We start from the raw sequence: 16,944 nt of genomic DNA, 5'->3' as shown, positions 1-16,944 counted from the left end.
AGCATTTGGCAGACACGCTTATCCAAAGTGACTTACATTTATCTCATTTATATAACTGAGCAGTTGAGAGTTAAGCGCCTTGCTCAAGGGCCCAGCAATGGCAGCACTGGGATTTGAACTCATGACCTTCTGGTCATCCAACTCCTTAGCCATTGAGCTACTACTGCCCATGATTGATTTTTGAAAATGTACAGGTGAAAATTAGAGCCAGAGTCTGTAGTAGAGACATTGGAAACGTGTCTGAGCAGTAGAGACACTGGAAACGAGTCTGAGCAGTAGAGACATTGGAAACGAGTCTGAGCAGTAGAGACATTGGAAACGTGTCGGCATGGCAAACACTAAAAGTCAGACACATTAGTCCTAATCAGATTGGTTTATCAGGCGGTCATCGTTAATACATTTTCTACACGTCTCATCAGTGACAAAAATCTCACATATAGACAGCAATAAAACTACCACAGCAGGAGTGAGTTTCTAGTGGGGTGTATTTTTTATGAACCCAGATGTTTGTGTCATGTGGGCATATGATCACGTTCCAATCACAGCATGGCATCCAAGTAGTTGGAGAAGCACTGGAGTAAAGAAGAGACACTGGCTGTTATTTCAGATTGGGGTGATCCAAAGTTCCAGCAACAATTTGAAAATACAAAAACAACAAGCTAAAATATAAAAATAGTGTTTGATATCTGGACAAGACTAAAATTATCAGATGACCGTTGGGTTTAGTGGAAAAATGGAAGGTAATTCAGCCTGTAATTTTTTCAGAGGAGGTTCCCCATGACCCTGTAGGATAAGCAATATAGAAGATGGATGGATGGATGGTCACCATCTTGCGAAAAACTTGAGCCACATTAGAAAATTTTGGGACCAGTAGATACAGCCATTTGGAGAGTGAGTTCATCCCTCACCCTTTATCTAGCTCTGACACCTGCTGTATGTTACCCATCTGAATGGAGAAGTGCAATATTTTATGCAACACTCATTTAACAATGTTCATTTAAAGAGTGACTGGTGATAAATGTATAGAATAAGTTAAGGCACATAGGTTAACATATATTATAATGCTACCAAAATACAAGTTTTGGTAGCATTATAATAAACCTATTTACAGTATAGGCATAATATATACACTGTATGGCCAAAAATATGCGGACACCTGACCGACACAAACTGTTACCACAAAGTTGGAAACACAAAATTGTCTAGAATGTCTTTGCATGTTGTAGCTTTAAGAATTCCTTTCCCTTCCCTTTGGAACTATGAGGCCCAAACCTGTTCCAGTATGGCAATGTCTCTGTGCACAAAGTAAGGTATATGAAGACATGGTTTGCCAAGGTTTGTGTGCAAGAACTCAAGTGTCCTGCAAAGAAACTCTGATCTCAACCCCAGTAAACACTTTTGGGATGAAATGGAAGGCCGACTTTGCTCCAGGCCTTCTTACCGGACATCAGTAACTAACCTCTTGTGCTCTTGTGGCTGCATGGGCACAAATTCACACAGCTACACTCCAAAATCTAGTACAAAGCCTTCTCAGAATCGTAGATGCTATTACAGCAGCAAATGCGGGACTACTCAATAATAACGCTCATGGTTTTGGAATGGCATACTTAGGTGTCCACATACTTTGGGCTATATGTTGTAACTTGTATGTGCAAATGGCTGATTGTGTAAACTATATATTTAAAAAATTCTCATATAAGAAACTGACATTATATTGACATTGTATACTTTTTGGTAGCATGTTTTATTTCTAGTGACCATACAGAACAACAAAAACAAAGACGATAAAGATAAAATCCCACGAAAAAAGAATAAAATACTGAGAATGTCACGATGATAAAGTATCAACGGCACCATTTCACCTCTCTGATTCCCTGTCAAACAGGAGCTCTCAGAAACATATTAAATGTAACTAATATAAGCAGTTGTGGTCTTGTGTACTATAGGACTTGAGAAGGATCTCAGTGTTAAGCTGGTTAAGTCTACCTACCATTTAACAAAATGTACACAAGCAATGAACAAAAATGCCATGATGAATACATTCAAGCTCTTGCTCAGCTGAAATCTCCAGGCCTATCTGAAACTCTCAGTGGTTTTCAGGTTCATTCTTGGCCTCCTGTAAGTTTGTGGAAGAGTTCTTGATCTAGTGTTTCATTTTGATCTTTGGATCGTGTTGAGAGGAAAATGTAGCCTCCAATGTATTCATGAACCACTCTGCAGTCACAGCTCTGACAGGTGAAGGCTACTGTAACACCCTGGTCAAAATCAATAGTCACCTGAAACGGAAACCTCCAGTTAGACAACACATTCAGAAACACAACATTTCTGTAGCTCCTCTGAGAAAAATATAAATAACATTTTCAAACTCATCAGCTTTTAGTCATGTTTAATTTTTTTTTTTGAATGTAGCTAATCATTTTTGTTCAGCTTTAGCTCATAAAACCGGGTAGTTCTAGACTGGAAAAAGACCAGGTGATGTTTTTGTGATCTCAGATTCCTCACAGGAGTGGAACCAGATGTGGTCTTCTGCTGTTGTAGCACATCCGCCTCAAGGTTTGGCATGCTGTCTGCTTTTTACTGTAGCCATCCTTTCAGCTCAAACAAGTCTGGCCATTGTCCTCTGACCTCTCTCATCAACAAGGTATTTCTGCCTGCAGAACTGCAGCTCACTAGATCTTTTTTTTGTATTTTGCACCATTCTGTGTAAACTCTAGAGAACGACATGTGTGAAAATCCCAGGAGATTCTGAAATACTCAACCCAGTCGGTGTAGCACAAACAACGATGCCATCGTCAAAGTCACAGAGGTCACATTTATCAGATTTTTTCCCCATTCTGATCTCTGATGTGCACATTAACTAAAGCCTGTGACCATATGCCTCACACGATTGGCTGATTGGATAATTGAATGAATGAGCATAATTCCTATTAAAAATTACTTTTCTTTACAAAAGTTTGGCAGTGCAGGTTTACAATCAAAGCTTTTGTTGCAGAGCTTTCCTACGCTGTTCTCCTCACCTGTCTGATCTCCCAGTTCACATTCCACTGTTTCATATTGGCGAATCTCCACGTGGTCAATGGCTGGCGTGTGGCCGTGTCAATTCGGATCAGCCGGTTATACGAGATGCCCAGTATCTCATCCTTCCTACTTCCTTTGAATCTATGTGTACACAGAAAGCAGGGTGATACATTTTAATACAGGGAAAATATACAGTCAGATGGACAATCGACAAGCTCTCTCTGTACATGCGGTAGCATGTGTGTTTTAACAAAAAAAAAATCTCTCACTGCTAAACAGCTACTAAATGTGAGGTTTGTTGTGTAAGACATTTGTATTAACAGTCCAACTGCATAACCTCTGGGGGTTTATTTCATGAGTGTGAGCGTAATAATACATAAAAGAATACCGTCATACCTGACTATGTAGTACTTGATGCCAAAATCTGGTAAAGACTGCCATGCATGGATGAAACGCATTTTTGCCTCCACGAGGGAAAGCTGGGAAATGTTCTGATGTGCTTCCAAAATCCGTGTGGTCAGCTGAAAGCCAACGAATGTACAAAAATTATCAGCCTAACTGCAAATCCGGTCATTGCAATAAAACATGACATTTACACAAATTAAATATCACATATACTATAAATATAGGTAGCTTTCTCAGGTAGCCTGTTACACTGTGTACACAGCAGTTTTGTACCGAGTGTCCTTCGTACTTTATTACATCTGAAGAATATGACCTGTTTTAGTTGAGATGTTTTATGCTATATTATACCATATGTGTGTTTTATTGCATTATTTAAAATGGCAAAAAAAAAAAAAAGATTTGCCACAGTCTTCCGTGAAATTACTACATTACATAAAATAATAAAATGTACAAATTTTGCCTTTTACTCCCTGCCTAGAATCTGATATCTTAAGATTTTCATATTATTTGGATTCTTGACAATCATAGGTACACTGTTCGAAAAATAAATAAAGTCCAATCTGGAATGCTTAAGGGTTCTCCTGTCGTCCTTGTGAACCCTATAAAAGTGTTTGTCTATCAGAAAGGGCTCTACAACAGAACATTTTTAGGAAGCTAAGAACTATACACAGAACCTTTTGAACAGTGTATTTAAAGTCACATGCTATTCAAGTGTCTGAATTCATGAATCTGATTTGGTGGTGTTGCATGATATTTCATGATAGAGACCATGGATTAGAGCCTTCTTTACTTGTTTGGCCTTGTATTTTTTGGAGTATCGTGGAGAGACAAAGCATTCTGCATTCATGTCCATGGAGTCCACATCAGGAGCAGCATGACCAGGTGGGGGCGCTAAACTCTTCATCTGTAGGAATGACTGGATGTTCTTCACCTCTGCACGGTATGAGCTGTATGCCATCGTCTTGCCTTTAGAGGCCAGGAGGCAGGCAGCTTTCCATTTGGCATACTGTGTCTCCTTTAACATAGTTAAGTTAATATGTAAAGGTAAGGCAAGGGAAAGAGATTTACATTTTGGGAAATGTTTCAATTGTAGTGTATAATGAATAGGAATGAACTGCACTTATGTATATGCATAAAACAGATCTGTTGTGCACTAAAACCTAAAAATCAACTCACATTGTCACAGCGAATATACACCTCATTCATTCCATCTGCAACAGGCAGCAAAAGTTTGATGCCAAACTTCTTTTCTGTCACGTTGACGTCTGGAACAACTTCACAGCCTATGTAATCAATTGTGGATTCAACAAACACACATGAATAATTTAACCGCAGAGGAAATTGTTTAGACATTTTGACCCAAACTGTCTATGATGCTGTTACCTCGCAGATGTAGCTGTTCAATTGGCTCCCCATTGGCCGACTCTTTGTTTTTATAATAGGAAATACTGGTGTCTCTGAACACAAACCAGTACTCTTTGAAAGTCCGTAGTAGTCGTTTGGGCCTGCAAGTAAGTAAAAAGTCAGAATGATGCATGAGTACTGAGTACTGAGGTTGGGAGAGAGCAATGAGATTTTCTCTGCAAGGATGATTAGACTCCAATAATCATTAAAACTACCATCCGATACACAATAAGTTGCCTTGAATAACCTCAGCTCACCTAAATAGTTTCAGAGTATCTTCCAACTTGGGAATATCTGTGATGTCTTCCTAAAGACAGAAAGAAGTTACAATACAATTAAAATATTGGACTTGTGAAAATAGTATTGCATAGAAAGATGTAAATGGTGCCACTGAAACACTAGCTGCGATTTGAAAAGCTCATGGATACCAGAATCTTGTCTGTGTTCCGTCCTTCAAGTGTTGTCTCTAAATGAGAGAGGGCTGCCTCCACTTCATCAAGCTCAGGCTCGTCAGAAGGGTCCAGAGGTTTGGCTGACATGGTCAGTTTGCATATGTGATACTGAAAGAAGTGCAAATATTTCCAATGCAATAAGTTTACTTGTCAATTACATGAACTTATACCACAGCGCTGTTGAATTCTTGATTCTGATTGGTCAGAAGGTGTTGATTAATTTTTTATTGCAGCATGATTCTGACATTAGTGCCTGCTGCAAGATAAAACCAAGGGTTCATATTAATGCGTGTATCCTAATACATTAGCATTTCTATAGTAATAGTATAATTGTTAATATGGTGAAGGTTTCTGTAAGGAGATGCTTATTTAGCAGTTTTGGAAAAAGTCTCTCTAACTGTTGCTGAAGTATAAGAGGTATAAAACACTAATAACACGATAATCTACTTCAGGATGGTAATAGTCTTGTAATTACAATTGTCTACTGCGTCAGTTATAGTGGCTTTAAAAATACATCCAAATATTAATTTATTATTGTATTATTTAAAAGAATATTCAACGTTGTGCTGCTATTTTGGTCAGAAACAAACTAAAAAAAGAGCAATTATCTGCATGTAAAAAAAAAAAAATTCTTACTACTTCTATAATTCTCAGAAATCTATAGCTCATTTCTTAATGATTTTCAGATCTTCTTTAAAGCCCCATTTCAGAAGCAATTATTAGTAAGGCAATAGTTTAGGAAACAAAATATAAGGATGTCACATTTCTTCTACGGATTATTTATGTCTTCTTGCTAAGCTAGTCTTTAAAATCCCGTTGTATGTGGCTTGGGGGAATCCCTCTCACTCTGCTCATTTTCTTTGTTCTGACACGCTCCCTCACATTCCACACATAAAGCTTGTCTACTTAGCCCTTAGAAAAAAACTACGCCCACAGCCACACAAAGGCCTGTATGTCTTGTCTCATTCCAACTTTTACAGCAAAAAAGATGCAGTGCAATACAGGATTAGTTCATGTAGTTCACTGCAAGCATGGTACAGGATTTTAACCACATTTTCATAGAGGCCACATGTAATCCATGTAAGTCTGTACTGCCTGATTAAATACCAGAGTTAGTGTTATGAATGAACCATTGTTTTTGTAGTCATTTTTTCAGAGATATGCCAGGATTTAGAACCACATGTCAGGCTGAGAGTGTGTAAGAGTATGACACCTGCAGAGAGGCAAACATCAGCATCTCCTCCTCAGTGCACTCAACCTCCTCCAGCAGAATGGCCCACCGTGCCTGTTCGTACAGCTGCGTAATACGTACTGCATCATACTGCGGCAGAGGACATACACAAAGACTTTACTAAAACTAGTTACACTCTGTTGTATCAGATATCTGTTCACTGTTTGTTTATAGCCACATCATTTAAAGAAACATGCCACCTGTTTCACGAGAGATAAAACAGGAAACAATCATTCAAAACAAAACAAAATATAAGAATCTATTTGCGAAGATATTCTCACCACTCTCATCCTATGATCCTATGATATAGTTAGATTGTAATAGTTTTGAATTTATATAGTTGGGAGTTTTATGTTTATTTACTGAAATCACTAACCGCCCTTGGACATCAGTGAATAGTGAGTTTCAAATAAACAGGTTTTCCAGTCTCTCTTCAGCAAATGAAAATGAGCTAAAGTAGATGTTCTCAAACAAGCTATAGATGTGGCTCATAGCGTTCGAAAAAATGGAGAGCTGGAGTACTTCTTAAATGAATGCAAGCAAAACAGTGCAGAATAAATATGAAATGGAGACTTACCTTTGGATTAAGGTCAAAGAAACAATGATACTTGAAGCGCAGTAAGAGTCTGTCATTTTCCTGAATGCCCTGCTCCATTAGAGAGCTTGAGGAATCCAGCCACCTTCCAAAACACCCACTTGGTTATATAAATACATTTTCAGTAGTAAAACTAACATGATTATTAATTAATATTATCATTTAAAATAGTCTAGTTAATCTAGTTTTTTTTGTGGTCCCGTTAGTTTTGCCATAGTTGACCACTCTATAACTTCCTGAGCTGAAAACGTTTCTTATCTTAATCCCTCTATGAGGCCTGGAAAGAATATTTCTGTAACTGCACTCTTACAAAAAATCATTAAACAGAAATATTTCAATGCCTTGCAAAACCTTGCAGCAAGGCTGTGGTCAAGCACCAGCTGAGAATAGGAGGAGGAGTCACCGCTGAGAATGATTGGTTAATGAATGAATGCACACACCTGTGTGTGATTAATGCTGGTTCATTTACACGCTGTACGTCTTGCAGTAGGCTGCTGAACGCATGAGAGCAGAGCACGAGAATTTCTCTAACGGTGTCCTGCTGTGTCTCTGTGAGAAGAGTACATTACCACGAACTGTTTGTGTTTGTTTGCTTTTTTCATTTTATCAGAATTCCCGTGCTGAAAAGCTCTGAGGTTTCAGGCATAAACATAACCCCTGCGCTCTCTAACACCAGGCTCCCATGTCCTCATTCTCATCACACCCACTGATTTTATTAGTAGTTGCTGCTTATCTGAACACTGCCTCTACAATAATGCTATTCTGCTATGGGATTTTTAAACTGTATTCAGCCAACTTTATTCATAAGCGTGTTCATCTTCGAAGTTCATCTTCTAAGTTACTGACTTAAAAAAACATTAACCAATGGTTAAGCTGCAATAACTGGTGGAGTACCATCCCTACCACAAAGTAAAATCCCCAGAGTTGAATTAACACCTACAGTGTTTATTCATGTCCAGTTGGACACTGAAGAAGTTAATTCAACACTCTAGGTGATAATTCAACACTGGGGATTTCGCTGTGCCGCATATTAATTATGTCACTTTGAATTTTTAAATCACAGCACCTGCCTCTTACAGTTTGTTGTCGACTAACTCTTACCCTGCATTGATGGCAGCTTTGTCCTCCATACTGAGAGTCTGATACATCTTGGCCAGCTCATCTGGAGGCACGTTAGGCTGGCTAGAAGTGAAAGGATTTTCTCCAAACCACAGGCTTGTGGACGTCATTGGGGTTCCATTAACAGGGTCATAGGTTGCAGTCATGGTCTTACTGTAGAGGCCAGATCCGACTGCACAAAAAAAATTTGTTACTAAGTAATACTAAAATACTAATACTTAATACTAAAAATGAGTGCAGCATAATTTTGCATGTTGAGTATTCCATTTTGTACATCACATATTCTTTTTACAGCCATAGGCATAGGAAAAAAACCTAGTCTGTGAAATTCTCACCCTACCCCAGAGCTGGCCTCAATTGCTCTGTACTAAATGACATTTTAGAACATTATCTTACAGTGTGGAATATGAGATTCAGTGTAAAATGTTGACACGTCTACTCTGTGACCTATATTAAAATCAGAGCCCAAAACATGTTTCAAAAGCTAATAAATGGTCTAAAGTGTCCTTGTGCCTCTGGAATCTATTCCTTCCACTGTATTGCAGACCAAGACGTTCATAATGCTAGTAAAGTAGCTAAAAATGAAAAGAAATTAATCAGAGAAGGTATCCATGACTGACAGATAAAGTGAAGATGCAGCAAAATGTTAGAAAGAGGAAAGTCTGTATTTACCACATAATGGTAAATTGACATTGTATGACGAAACTAAAGGAACTGGCTCTTTGTTCATCACAGGATGAATTTTCAATTGTTCAGAGAAATCCAACCAAAAGCCTAAACACACTTTGGACAGCACGCCACTTTGATGGGTCAGTCACCTGACCTAAAACTCAGTGAGTCTCATTAATTGAAGTGAAGATAAAAACCAACCAAATCTAGCAGCTACATTACAACCCTGGCAGAGCATCAAGGGAAGACACCTAGTGGTGTCTGCATTGAATGTTCACAAGCATTAATTGTATAGGTATATTTTTTAGTTTATGCATTTATACATTTCCCCATTAGTGCTGGTCCTCTAGAAATCAGGCATTTATATAAAAGGGCCTGATAGTATTTAGAGTAATTGTTGTGATTCTTAGGTCATCCATCAAAGCTTGTAAACGCAATGAAAGGGTAGCTTCACCCTGGTTCTGTTACCTGTACCACCAATAACATCCATGTCTATGATGTCGTCTTCCATGTCTTTAGACTTGTCTTTTTTCTTTTTCTTTTTCGGATCATCTGGTGGTTTCAGGAGGGACAACTCCTCAGATCTTCTTATGTCTAAAATGAATGCATACATCCAAGTTAATCACCAAGCAATCTAATGATATTATATCATTATATCGTTATATTTCTACACTAACTCAGTGCTCTGCAGATTTCTGATACAGCTTTGAAGACCACTGCTGAGAAGGTGACTGTCAGTTTGATGGTCTTCATATTGGGTAGCTGCAGACACAGAGCTTTGTGTTGGGGCGTGAAGCGGAGGTCAGCGTCTGCCTGCACACCATATTTATCCAGTGTCCAGTGGGTTTTTAGTAGCCAGCAGTTCTTCTGTTCCCACCACAGAGCATGATCTGACCAGTCTTGCGGAGCCTCTGTCACAAAACACAGCACTTTAGCCCCAACCAGCTTATTAATCAGTTATTCATCTTACCAACAAGTCGTAGGTGTTCAAGGGGTTAATTTGTGTTCCGTTTAAACACGCTGTACCTGAATATCACACAGAACATAGACATTTAATGCTCGGATAGGTGAATCAATCTTGAGTGGTTACGGTATTACACAATTAACGAATATACAGACAGAATATCAGCACTCTGGCATAAACATGGTGTGCGGCAAACAGGAAATTACAAGATGCGTCGAGGTGATGACTTCTAATGCTGTCATTAAATCATATGATCCTGACCAATGACATGAACTCAAGTGGATGAGTCAGACACAGTGATCAACTTTCCCAAAGGAAGTACGAAATGATTCAGCAGAGTCAACTTTGACAGGAACAACATTCCATGCTATTAAAATTCAACTGACAGTCAACAAATAACTATTATTTCATTTGAAAGAATGAATACAAATTATAGAAGAACTTGACCTGAATATAAGGTATTCAGGTCAAGACAATCAACATGGTTTGTTATTGTCACTCTACCAGTGGTGGAAAAATACAAATCACACTGACTTGACTAGAAATACTGCTACTATAGTAATAATTCACTAATAAATTCAGTAATAATTAAGATGTGTAAATTAAAAGTAGTGATCATGAAAACTACTCAAATAAGAGTCATGTTGAAAACATGTCTATAATTGACGAAACTAACCTCAAAATGCTCTGTATCTGAGTAATGCATTTTTGAACAATTTATAATAATGTTACTAGCAATGTTAACTAACCAAGGGAGCTATTTTGAAGTGAACACCACCGTGATTATCAATTATTTATCAAATAAGGTACTGATAGCTGGCTAGCTAGCTTTGCCATATTCTGTTTCAGTATTCTGTTAGGTTTATGAGCTAGCTAGCTTTATACATATGTCTAGTTATCTATCTGGAAAAGTTGCCCTTTACACATTATCCTATTAACTTTATATTAAGACAGCAGGCAATTGCTACCAAACATCAAGAGGGAGCTTAAGGCTTACCTTTACAGGTTGGATGTTGGCTATGAATGCTGATATTGCTACAGATTTTGGCTCACATAATTTGCAGAACTTTATCACACTGTTCACTTTGAAGCATTTAAAACTGAAGTTACCTGATAAATTTGGCCAGGGATGATTATCTGTCTCCACTGTCTCAGACATTGCTAAAGCAATTACTAACTACTAAATTACCAATTATGAAAGCCATTGGTGCCTAAGGTCCAGACTTTGCGCAACAAAAGTTGGTCTCAAAATTGAATTATTTCACATTTGCACATACATATACTGTCTTTCAACTGACTTACAGTCTTCTGGAGTTATTATCTTTTTTTTTGATGATGATGATCAAAAATGAATGTAGTGAAGTTTAATATTTTATTTGAAAAAACAAAACAAAACAAAACAACAACAAAAAAAACAAGTAAAAGGAGAAATAAGGACCATTACAGTGAACCATGTACTCAAGTATTCATGTACTGCACTCAGGTACTGTAGTTTGTTATTTTCCAGCCCTGCACTTCACTAAGATAATACATAGGCTTTGGACATCTGTTGAAATAACCTGTTGTTTTATTCTCTCAGATTGGCTTGTGTGGTGAACTTCAGACCTTACGTCTGCAAATGATACCATGGTGGCGGGACATTGGCAAGAAGCCAGGGGCCATTGAAAGGAATGCAAGGCAAACATGGACACACCCAAAGGTTCAAATAAGAAGTTAGTACTGCTCTAGATACTGTTCTACCTGTGAGCATATTAGTTATGTACTATATATACAGTAAAACTAATGCCAATACTGAGCAAATAACAGTTATTAACAATACTTTCTTCTGTTCTTGCTGTGAGATGAATAAAACCCTGACAGAGAAGCAGTGAAACAAGTCCTATTGGACAGATTGTGAAGAAGGAGCCTTGATTTAAACAGAACCATTTTCCGAACCAAAAGACACTCACTTATCTTCTCCACAAGTTTGAGCATAAGTCCTCCAACGTGAAGGTCTCCCTTGACCCGAATTTTAAACCGCATTGTCTCTTCTCCTGCCCGCTGGTCCACTTGGACCGACAGCTCCCATGTGTTTTGTATATTCTCAGGTGCAGTGACCATGGCTTCACCTGCAGAAACAGAATAAAAAGACAACATATAAATAAATAAAAATACTGGCACAGGCCCATATGTTTGCTTTGCACAATATGTCAGACACCATCTATACTCATCTACACCAATGGAAAATGAGTACCACCAATGAACACATTTTATTGGCTGTTGGGCCATTCTGAGCATGCAGTGACACAGATATGATATTGTATGGGTGTATCATGTAGAAACAACTCAAACACAAAGTGTAGATATTTCCGATGTTTGGCAGCATGTAGTACAAGTCTACTCCTGCAGTGTGACTAAATTCTTAACCCTACGTGAGTTAGTTAATCCTAGGTCAATTTGGAAAGCACAAAAAAAAAAAAACACTACATCGCACAGCACCATCTGCAATATGGCGTACAGGTATACATTCACAACTTGTAGAAGACAAGTAACAGCTGCTTTGGGCAGTATTTTCCAAACACAGGTTGTGTTACTTGTAACAATTTTAGGTTTTCTCTGCTCTAAGGCACAATTCACAAAGCATGCACTAATCATCCAGATCCCTCATGAGCTGAATCCGGCATGTTGAAACAAAGACTGCAGGGCAGCGATTAGGAAAGACTGACTAAGGAAGGTTCATTAATTAGGAATCTGTATGAGAAGTTTGGTCTCAGAGAAAGAAAGAGAGCTGTTGTCTTTGTTGTCTGAGCCGTGGTGTAGGGTGGTCATCAAAGAAGGAGAGCAGACCTCCATCACTGAAATTCCTAACAAGCAGAGACATGACCAAGAACAGAAAAGCCCCATCTAATATAGGACAGAGCAGTTAACAGAGCAAGCTGTATGATTTTGCACTATTCCTGAGGCTTGTTAACACCTGTATTTTCCTTCAGTATTGTTGTTCATGTCGTAGCCTACTAGAACGGGTGATGTTTGAATAGTCATGGGTAAATGAAACTGGGTCGGATTTGTTTTCGGTTACACGTTTACTCGTATCCAGTTAGTACGGATTACATATAGGCATATATACATATATATATATATATATATATATATATATATATATATATATATATATATATATATATATATATATATATATATATATATTTGGCAATCTGTGGTAATGAATCCTGAAGTAAGAGTGGTGTAATTGAATATTCTCCCAGTTTGAAGTAAACTATCCTGGAGGGCATAAGTCTGAACCTGTTTATATGCCTGGAGGCACAAATGAAAAGAAACTCAGCCTTGGACCTTCACCCTCAGCAGACAGATCATAAAATCACAGGAAGAAAAAAAAAAAGGTTTCTATTATTATATTATACATCATTAACAAATACCAGTCCGAAATGGGTTACCTTTTATTACTAAAACGGTGAAATGATGCGAAGACGAGCGAATAACGTAACAGGAACGATAAAACTCGATATAATTCAATACGTCCTCGTTTACATCACCTCTCCTCCTCGCGCCTACGGTACACTGCTGTAGAAAGCAGGACTTTAACAAACTAATATTGTTTTTAATCAAATGTAGTGTATCTCTATACACTGTATATGCTTCCCATTCGATGGAAATTCCCCCAAAACAAAACTATACACTCACCAAAACAAAACGTCCGATATATTGCTCACACTTCTTCTCTCGTCCAGTGCGGAATGGGACAGAGCCGCTTTCCAGGTGAGCACGCGAGAGAAAAGGCCCCTCCCTCCAGGTATGCTATGCTAAGGAAGTGACTACTACCATATATATATATATATATATACACTACATGACAAAATAATAGGTAGCATGTGGATCTGTACGTAGGCCAAACTAACGGAACTGTGTCACAGATGAACACGGATTCCTGTGGTTATATTTGCATTTTGTATTTGTTGTGCTGTCTCAGGTGGGCTATGACAAACCGGGGGTTCTCAAACTTTTGGTAGCTAAGCACCCCTTTAGCTAAAAAAAAGTATTCAAATATTAGGCTCATTATTCAAATGTGTACAACATTAGGCTGATTATTGGAGCCATAGAGCCTTTTGTTCCTGAATTGAGGAAAACCATTAGGACCATGCTGACTGAATTATTTGAGTTATTAATCATCCATCCATTTTCCATATTGAATGGTCTGCACTTATATAGCGTTTTTATCCAAAGTGCTTTACACTGTGTCTTATTCACCCATTGAACACACACACACACACACACACACACACACACACACACACACACACACACACACACACACACACACACACACACACCAATGGTAGCAGACTTGCCATCCGGAACAACTTGGGGTTCAGTGTCTTGCCCATGTGGAGTCGGCATGTGGAGTCACGTGCACGTTGATTTAACACCCACAGTGTTGAATTCACACCCTACAGTGTTGAATTCACACCCGACAGTGTTGAATTCACACCCGACAGTGTTAATTCAATACTAGGGATTTTACTGTGTGGGCCGGGAATCGAACCTCCAACCCTACAATTAGTGGACAACCCGCTCTACCACTTGAGCCAAAGCCGCCCTATACTGCTTATCCTAGGAGAGCCTATCCCAGGGGACATGGGGCACAAGGCAAGGGACATTCTGGACAGGGGGCAAACAGGGCACAATTGCACACACATTCATACACTACAATGCATGTCTTTGGACTGGGGAGGAAATTGGAGTACACGGAGGAAATGCCCGAAGCATGGGCAGAACATGCAGACTCTGCACACACAGGGCCAAGGCAGGATTTGTACCCCAACCCTGGAGGTGTGAGGCAAACGTGCTAACCACTAAGCCACATGCCCTTCGGTTTGGGTTTAACACAGTTAATTCAACTGACATAGGTTAATAACTCTTAATACAGTAAGAACTGAATAATGGCCTCAGTGAAGGCAAAGGTGGGTTGTGATTTCCAAAATAATAACAAAAAAACAAAACACAAACACCCTGGCAATGCCTCACAGACCCCTGTGGCTCCCCTTTAATCTAAATATTATATTTTTGAAAATATTATAATATAACCCTTAACAAATCTTATGTGTCAAAAAGCTCAATATACAGAAAGCCTGAAAAACATATGCACTGGTTAGATATCTAGCTGATCTATTAATGTAATGGCCTAATTAATGCATAAGAGGAATAAAACACTTTAATTGCTGTTATAGGAAAATAATCAACTCTGGGGAGGTCACACCACCACACTACCCCACTGTTGATTATGTTCCTATAACAGCATGTCCCAAAGTGTTTTAACGTTGTATCTAATCTTATCTAGTTGATGTAGTTATTAGAATGCTGTATACATACATATATATATATATATATATATATATATATATATATATATATATATATATATATATATATATATATATATATATATATAAAATCTAATCAAAGAAAGCATTTTTAACCTCCTGAGTGATTCATTAATTTACCTAGTGTTCTTGGTGAAAGCTTGTGAACACTGAAACCTCATGAAGTGCCATTGCCCACTGTTATCTATTTATTTTCATGCATCACAACAAAGTGGACATGGGTTGGTTTGTTATTTTGGTGTGATTTGTTAGTTGGTAATGGGAACATACTTAAGAGACAAAAACTTGCTTTTATTCCAAAATATGTGTCGTAGATATTCTGGACCACTAGAGGGTAGTATAATTATATTGAGCAGAAAAGCAAGCATTGTCCAGCACTTGTCCACTAAAAATGTATTCCAGGCCAACTACATATTTAACTGAACATCAAATTCCAGTCATTGAAGTGTAATTGACGACCAAAGATTATTTATCTTACCCTTCATCTCCCAAACTTTATAAACACACATGGAAAAAACATTCACCAAACTATTTGTGAAAATAAATGCATGGTATATGCATAAAGGTTCTGATGCATTTACCATACATATGCATGTTCACTTCAAATCAAGATATAAAACATACAGCTCTGGTCTACAAAGACAAACCACAGTAACCATAAAGAGAGTAAAAGAAAGAGACTCAAAGGTTTTGTCTTTTTTTTTTTAGCCAAATGTGTTGTAGGTAGTTACTTTAGATACAGTTATTCAATATGTTATTTGGATTTAACTGATAATCATGTAATTGATCTGATGAATAACTCCAAATATACAGATCACAATGAGATAATCCTCACTGTCAACGATAGCCTGCTAGACTTTACAGTCTTTACAGCCAACTTTACAGCACTTGTCAGACAATCATTAAGCCTTATTTATAAATGTTCCTAATCCTCTCTGCTTTCCAGCTACTTAACATTATCAGAATTGACAGGATTTCAGAGAACATACAGTGACTTGCAAAAGTATTCAGTCCCCATGGAATTTATCACATTTCTCTGAATAACAAATAAATTCACATATTCTTCCTGTCAGTAATTTTTTTTTTATTGCAAACTCATGAACAAAAACCACCTCAGTTGAACTATCATTAAGGAGTCAGTCTGAAGAAAAGGAGTGAAAATGAAGATTAAATCACATTGTAAATAAGTTAAAGATAAGGTAATAGAATGTCATAACTTGGGAATAGGGTACAAAATTATATCTATGAGGTTTGATATCTCAATAAGCACTGTTGGATCAATAGTGACAAAGTGGAAGCTGCGTCACACCACCCAAGCTCTACAAAAAGAAAACAGAGACTGGTGAGGGAAGCCATAGTGAGGCCAACATTCACTCTGAAAGAGTTACAGACTATAGAGGCTGCGAGTGGAGTGAAGACTTACCAGAAAACTATTTTATGAGGTCTGTATAACTGTAGACTGTATAGGATGGTGGCAAGAGAAACGAACCATTGCTCAAGAAGAGCCATTTGAAAGCAAGAGAGTGAACCATGTACACATGTTTTTTTAAGTGTGAAGAGACCAAGATACTGTATTTGGGCAAGTTTAAAATTGTTGTGGATGTGTGGATGCAGGCCATATCTCAAATTATATCATCTTTACAGTGAAATGTGGTGGTGGCCGCATCATGCTCCGGGGATGCTTTTCATCCTCAGAACCTGGGCTTTTT

General features: G+C 38.0%; 1 protein-coding gene across 2 annotated transcripts; it reads right to left on the bottom strand.

Annotated features, from left to right (window-relative positions):
* Positions 1 to 1,720: 1,720 nt before the first annotated feature.
* Positions 1,721 to 13,672, bottom strand: fermt1 (FERM domain containing kindlin 1). Of its 2 annotated transcripts, none has more exons than XM_017456252.3 (15): positions 13,539 to 13,672; positions 11,807 to 11,965; positions 9,571 to 9,804; positions 9,362 to 9,487; positions 8,207 to 8,396; positions 7,088 to 7,190; positions 6,493 to 6,600; positions 5,256 to 5,387; positions 5,085 to 5,134; positions 4,807 to 4,928; positions 4,600 to 4,706; positions 4,214 to 4,438; positions 3,415 to 3,539; positions 3,018 to 3,159; positions 1,721 to 2,276 (listed from the first exon to the last, which is right to left on the bottom strand). In XM_017456252.3, the coding sequence occupies exons 2-15, from the start codon at positions 11,955 to 11,957 to the stop codon at positions 2,103 to 2,105; spliced, it is 1,989 nt and encodes a 662-aa protein (XP_017311741.1). In that variant the 5' UTR covers positions 11,958 to 11,965; positions 13,539 to 13,672; the 3' UTR covers positions 1,721 to 2,102. The 2 variants fall into 2 exon arrangements, with proteins under 2 accessions (XP_017311741.1, XP_017311742.1); XM_017456253.3 differs by lacking the exon at positions 13,539 to 13,672 and adding an exon at positions 13,292 to 13,408.
* Between the last annotated feature and the right edge of the window lie 3,272 nt (positions 13,673 to 16,944).

The sequence above is a fragment of the Ictalurus punctatus genome, chromosome 25, assembly GCF_001660625.3.
Source record: "Ictalurus punctatus breed USDA103 chromosome 25, Coco_2.0, whole genome shotgun sequence".
Lineage (NCBI taxonomy): Eukaryota > Metazoa > Chordata > Actinopteri > Siluriformes > Ictaluridae > Ictalurus > Ictalurus punctatus.
The sequence above is the reverse complement of the archived record's forward strand: the minus strand, read 5'-3'. Positions and strand labels throughout refer to the sequence as shown.

Bases quoted from the DNA above. Each gene is read 5' to 3' on its own strand.
- fermt1 (XM_017456252.3), bottom strand. From the start codon at position 11,957: ATGGTCACTGCACCTGAGAATATACAAAACACATGGGAGCTGTCGGTC. The intron at 8,397-9,361 runs GTAACAGAACCA...TTTTTTGTGCAG, and splicing joins GGATGTTATTGGTGGTACAG to TCGGATCTGGCCTCTACAGT. The intron at 6,601-7,087 runs GTAAGTCTCCAT...CCTCTGCCGCAG, and splicing joins TCTTTGACCTTAATCCAAAG to TATGATGCAGTACGTATTAC.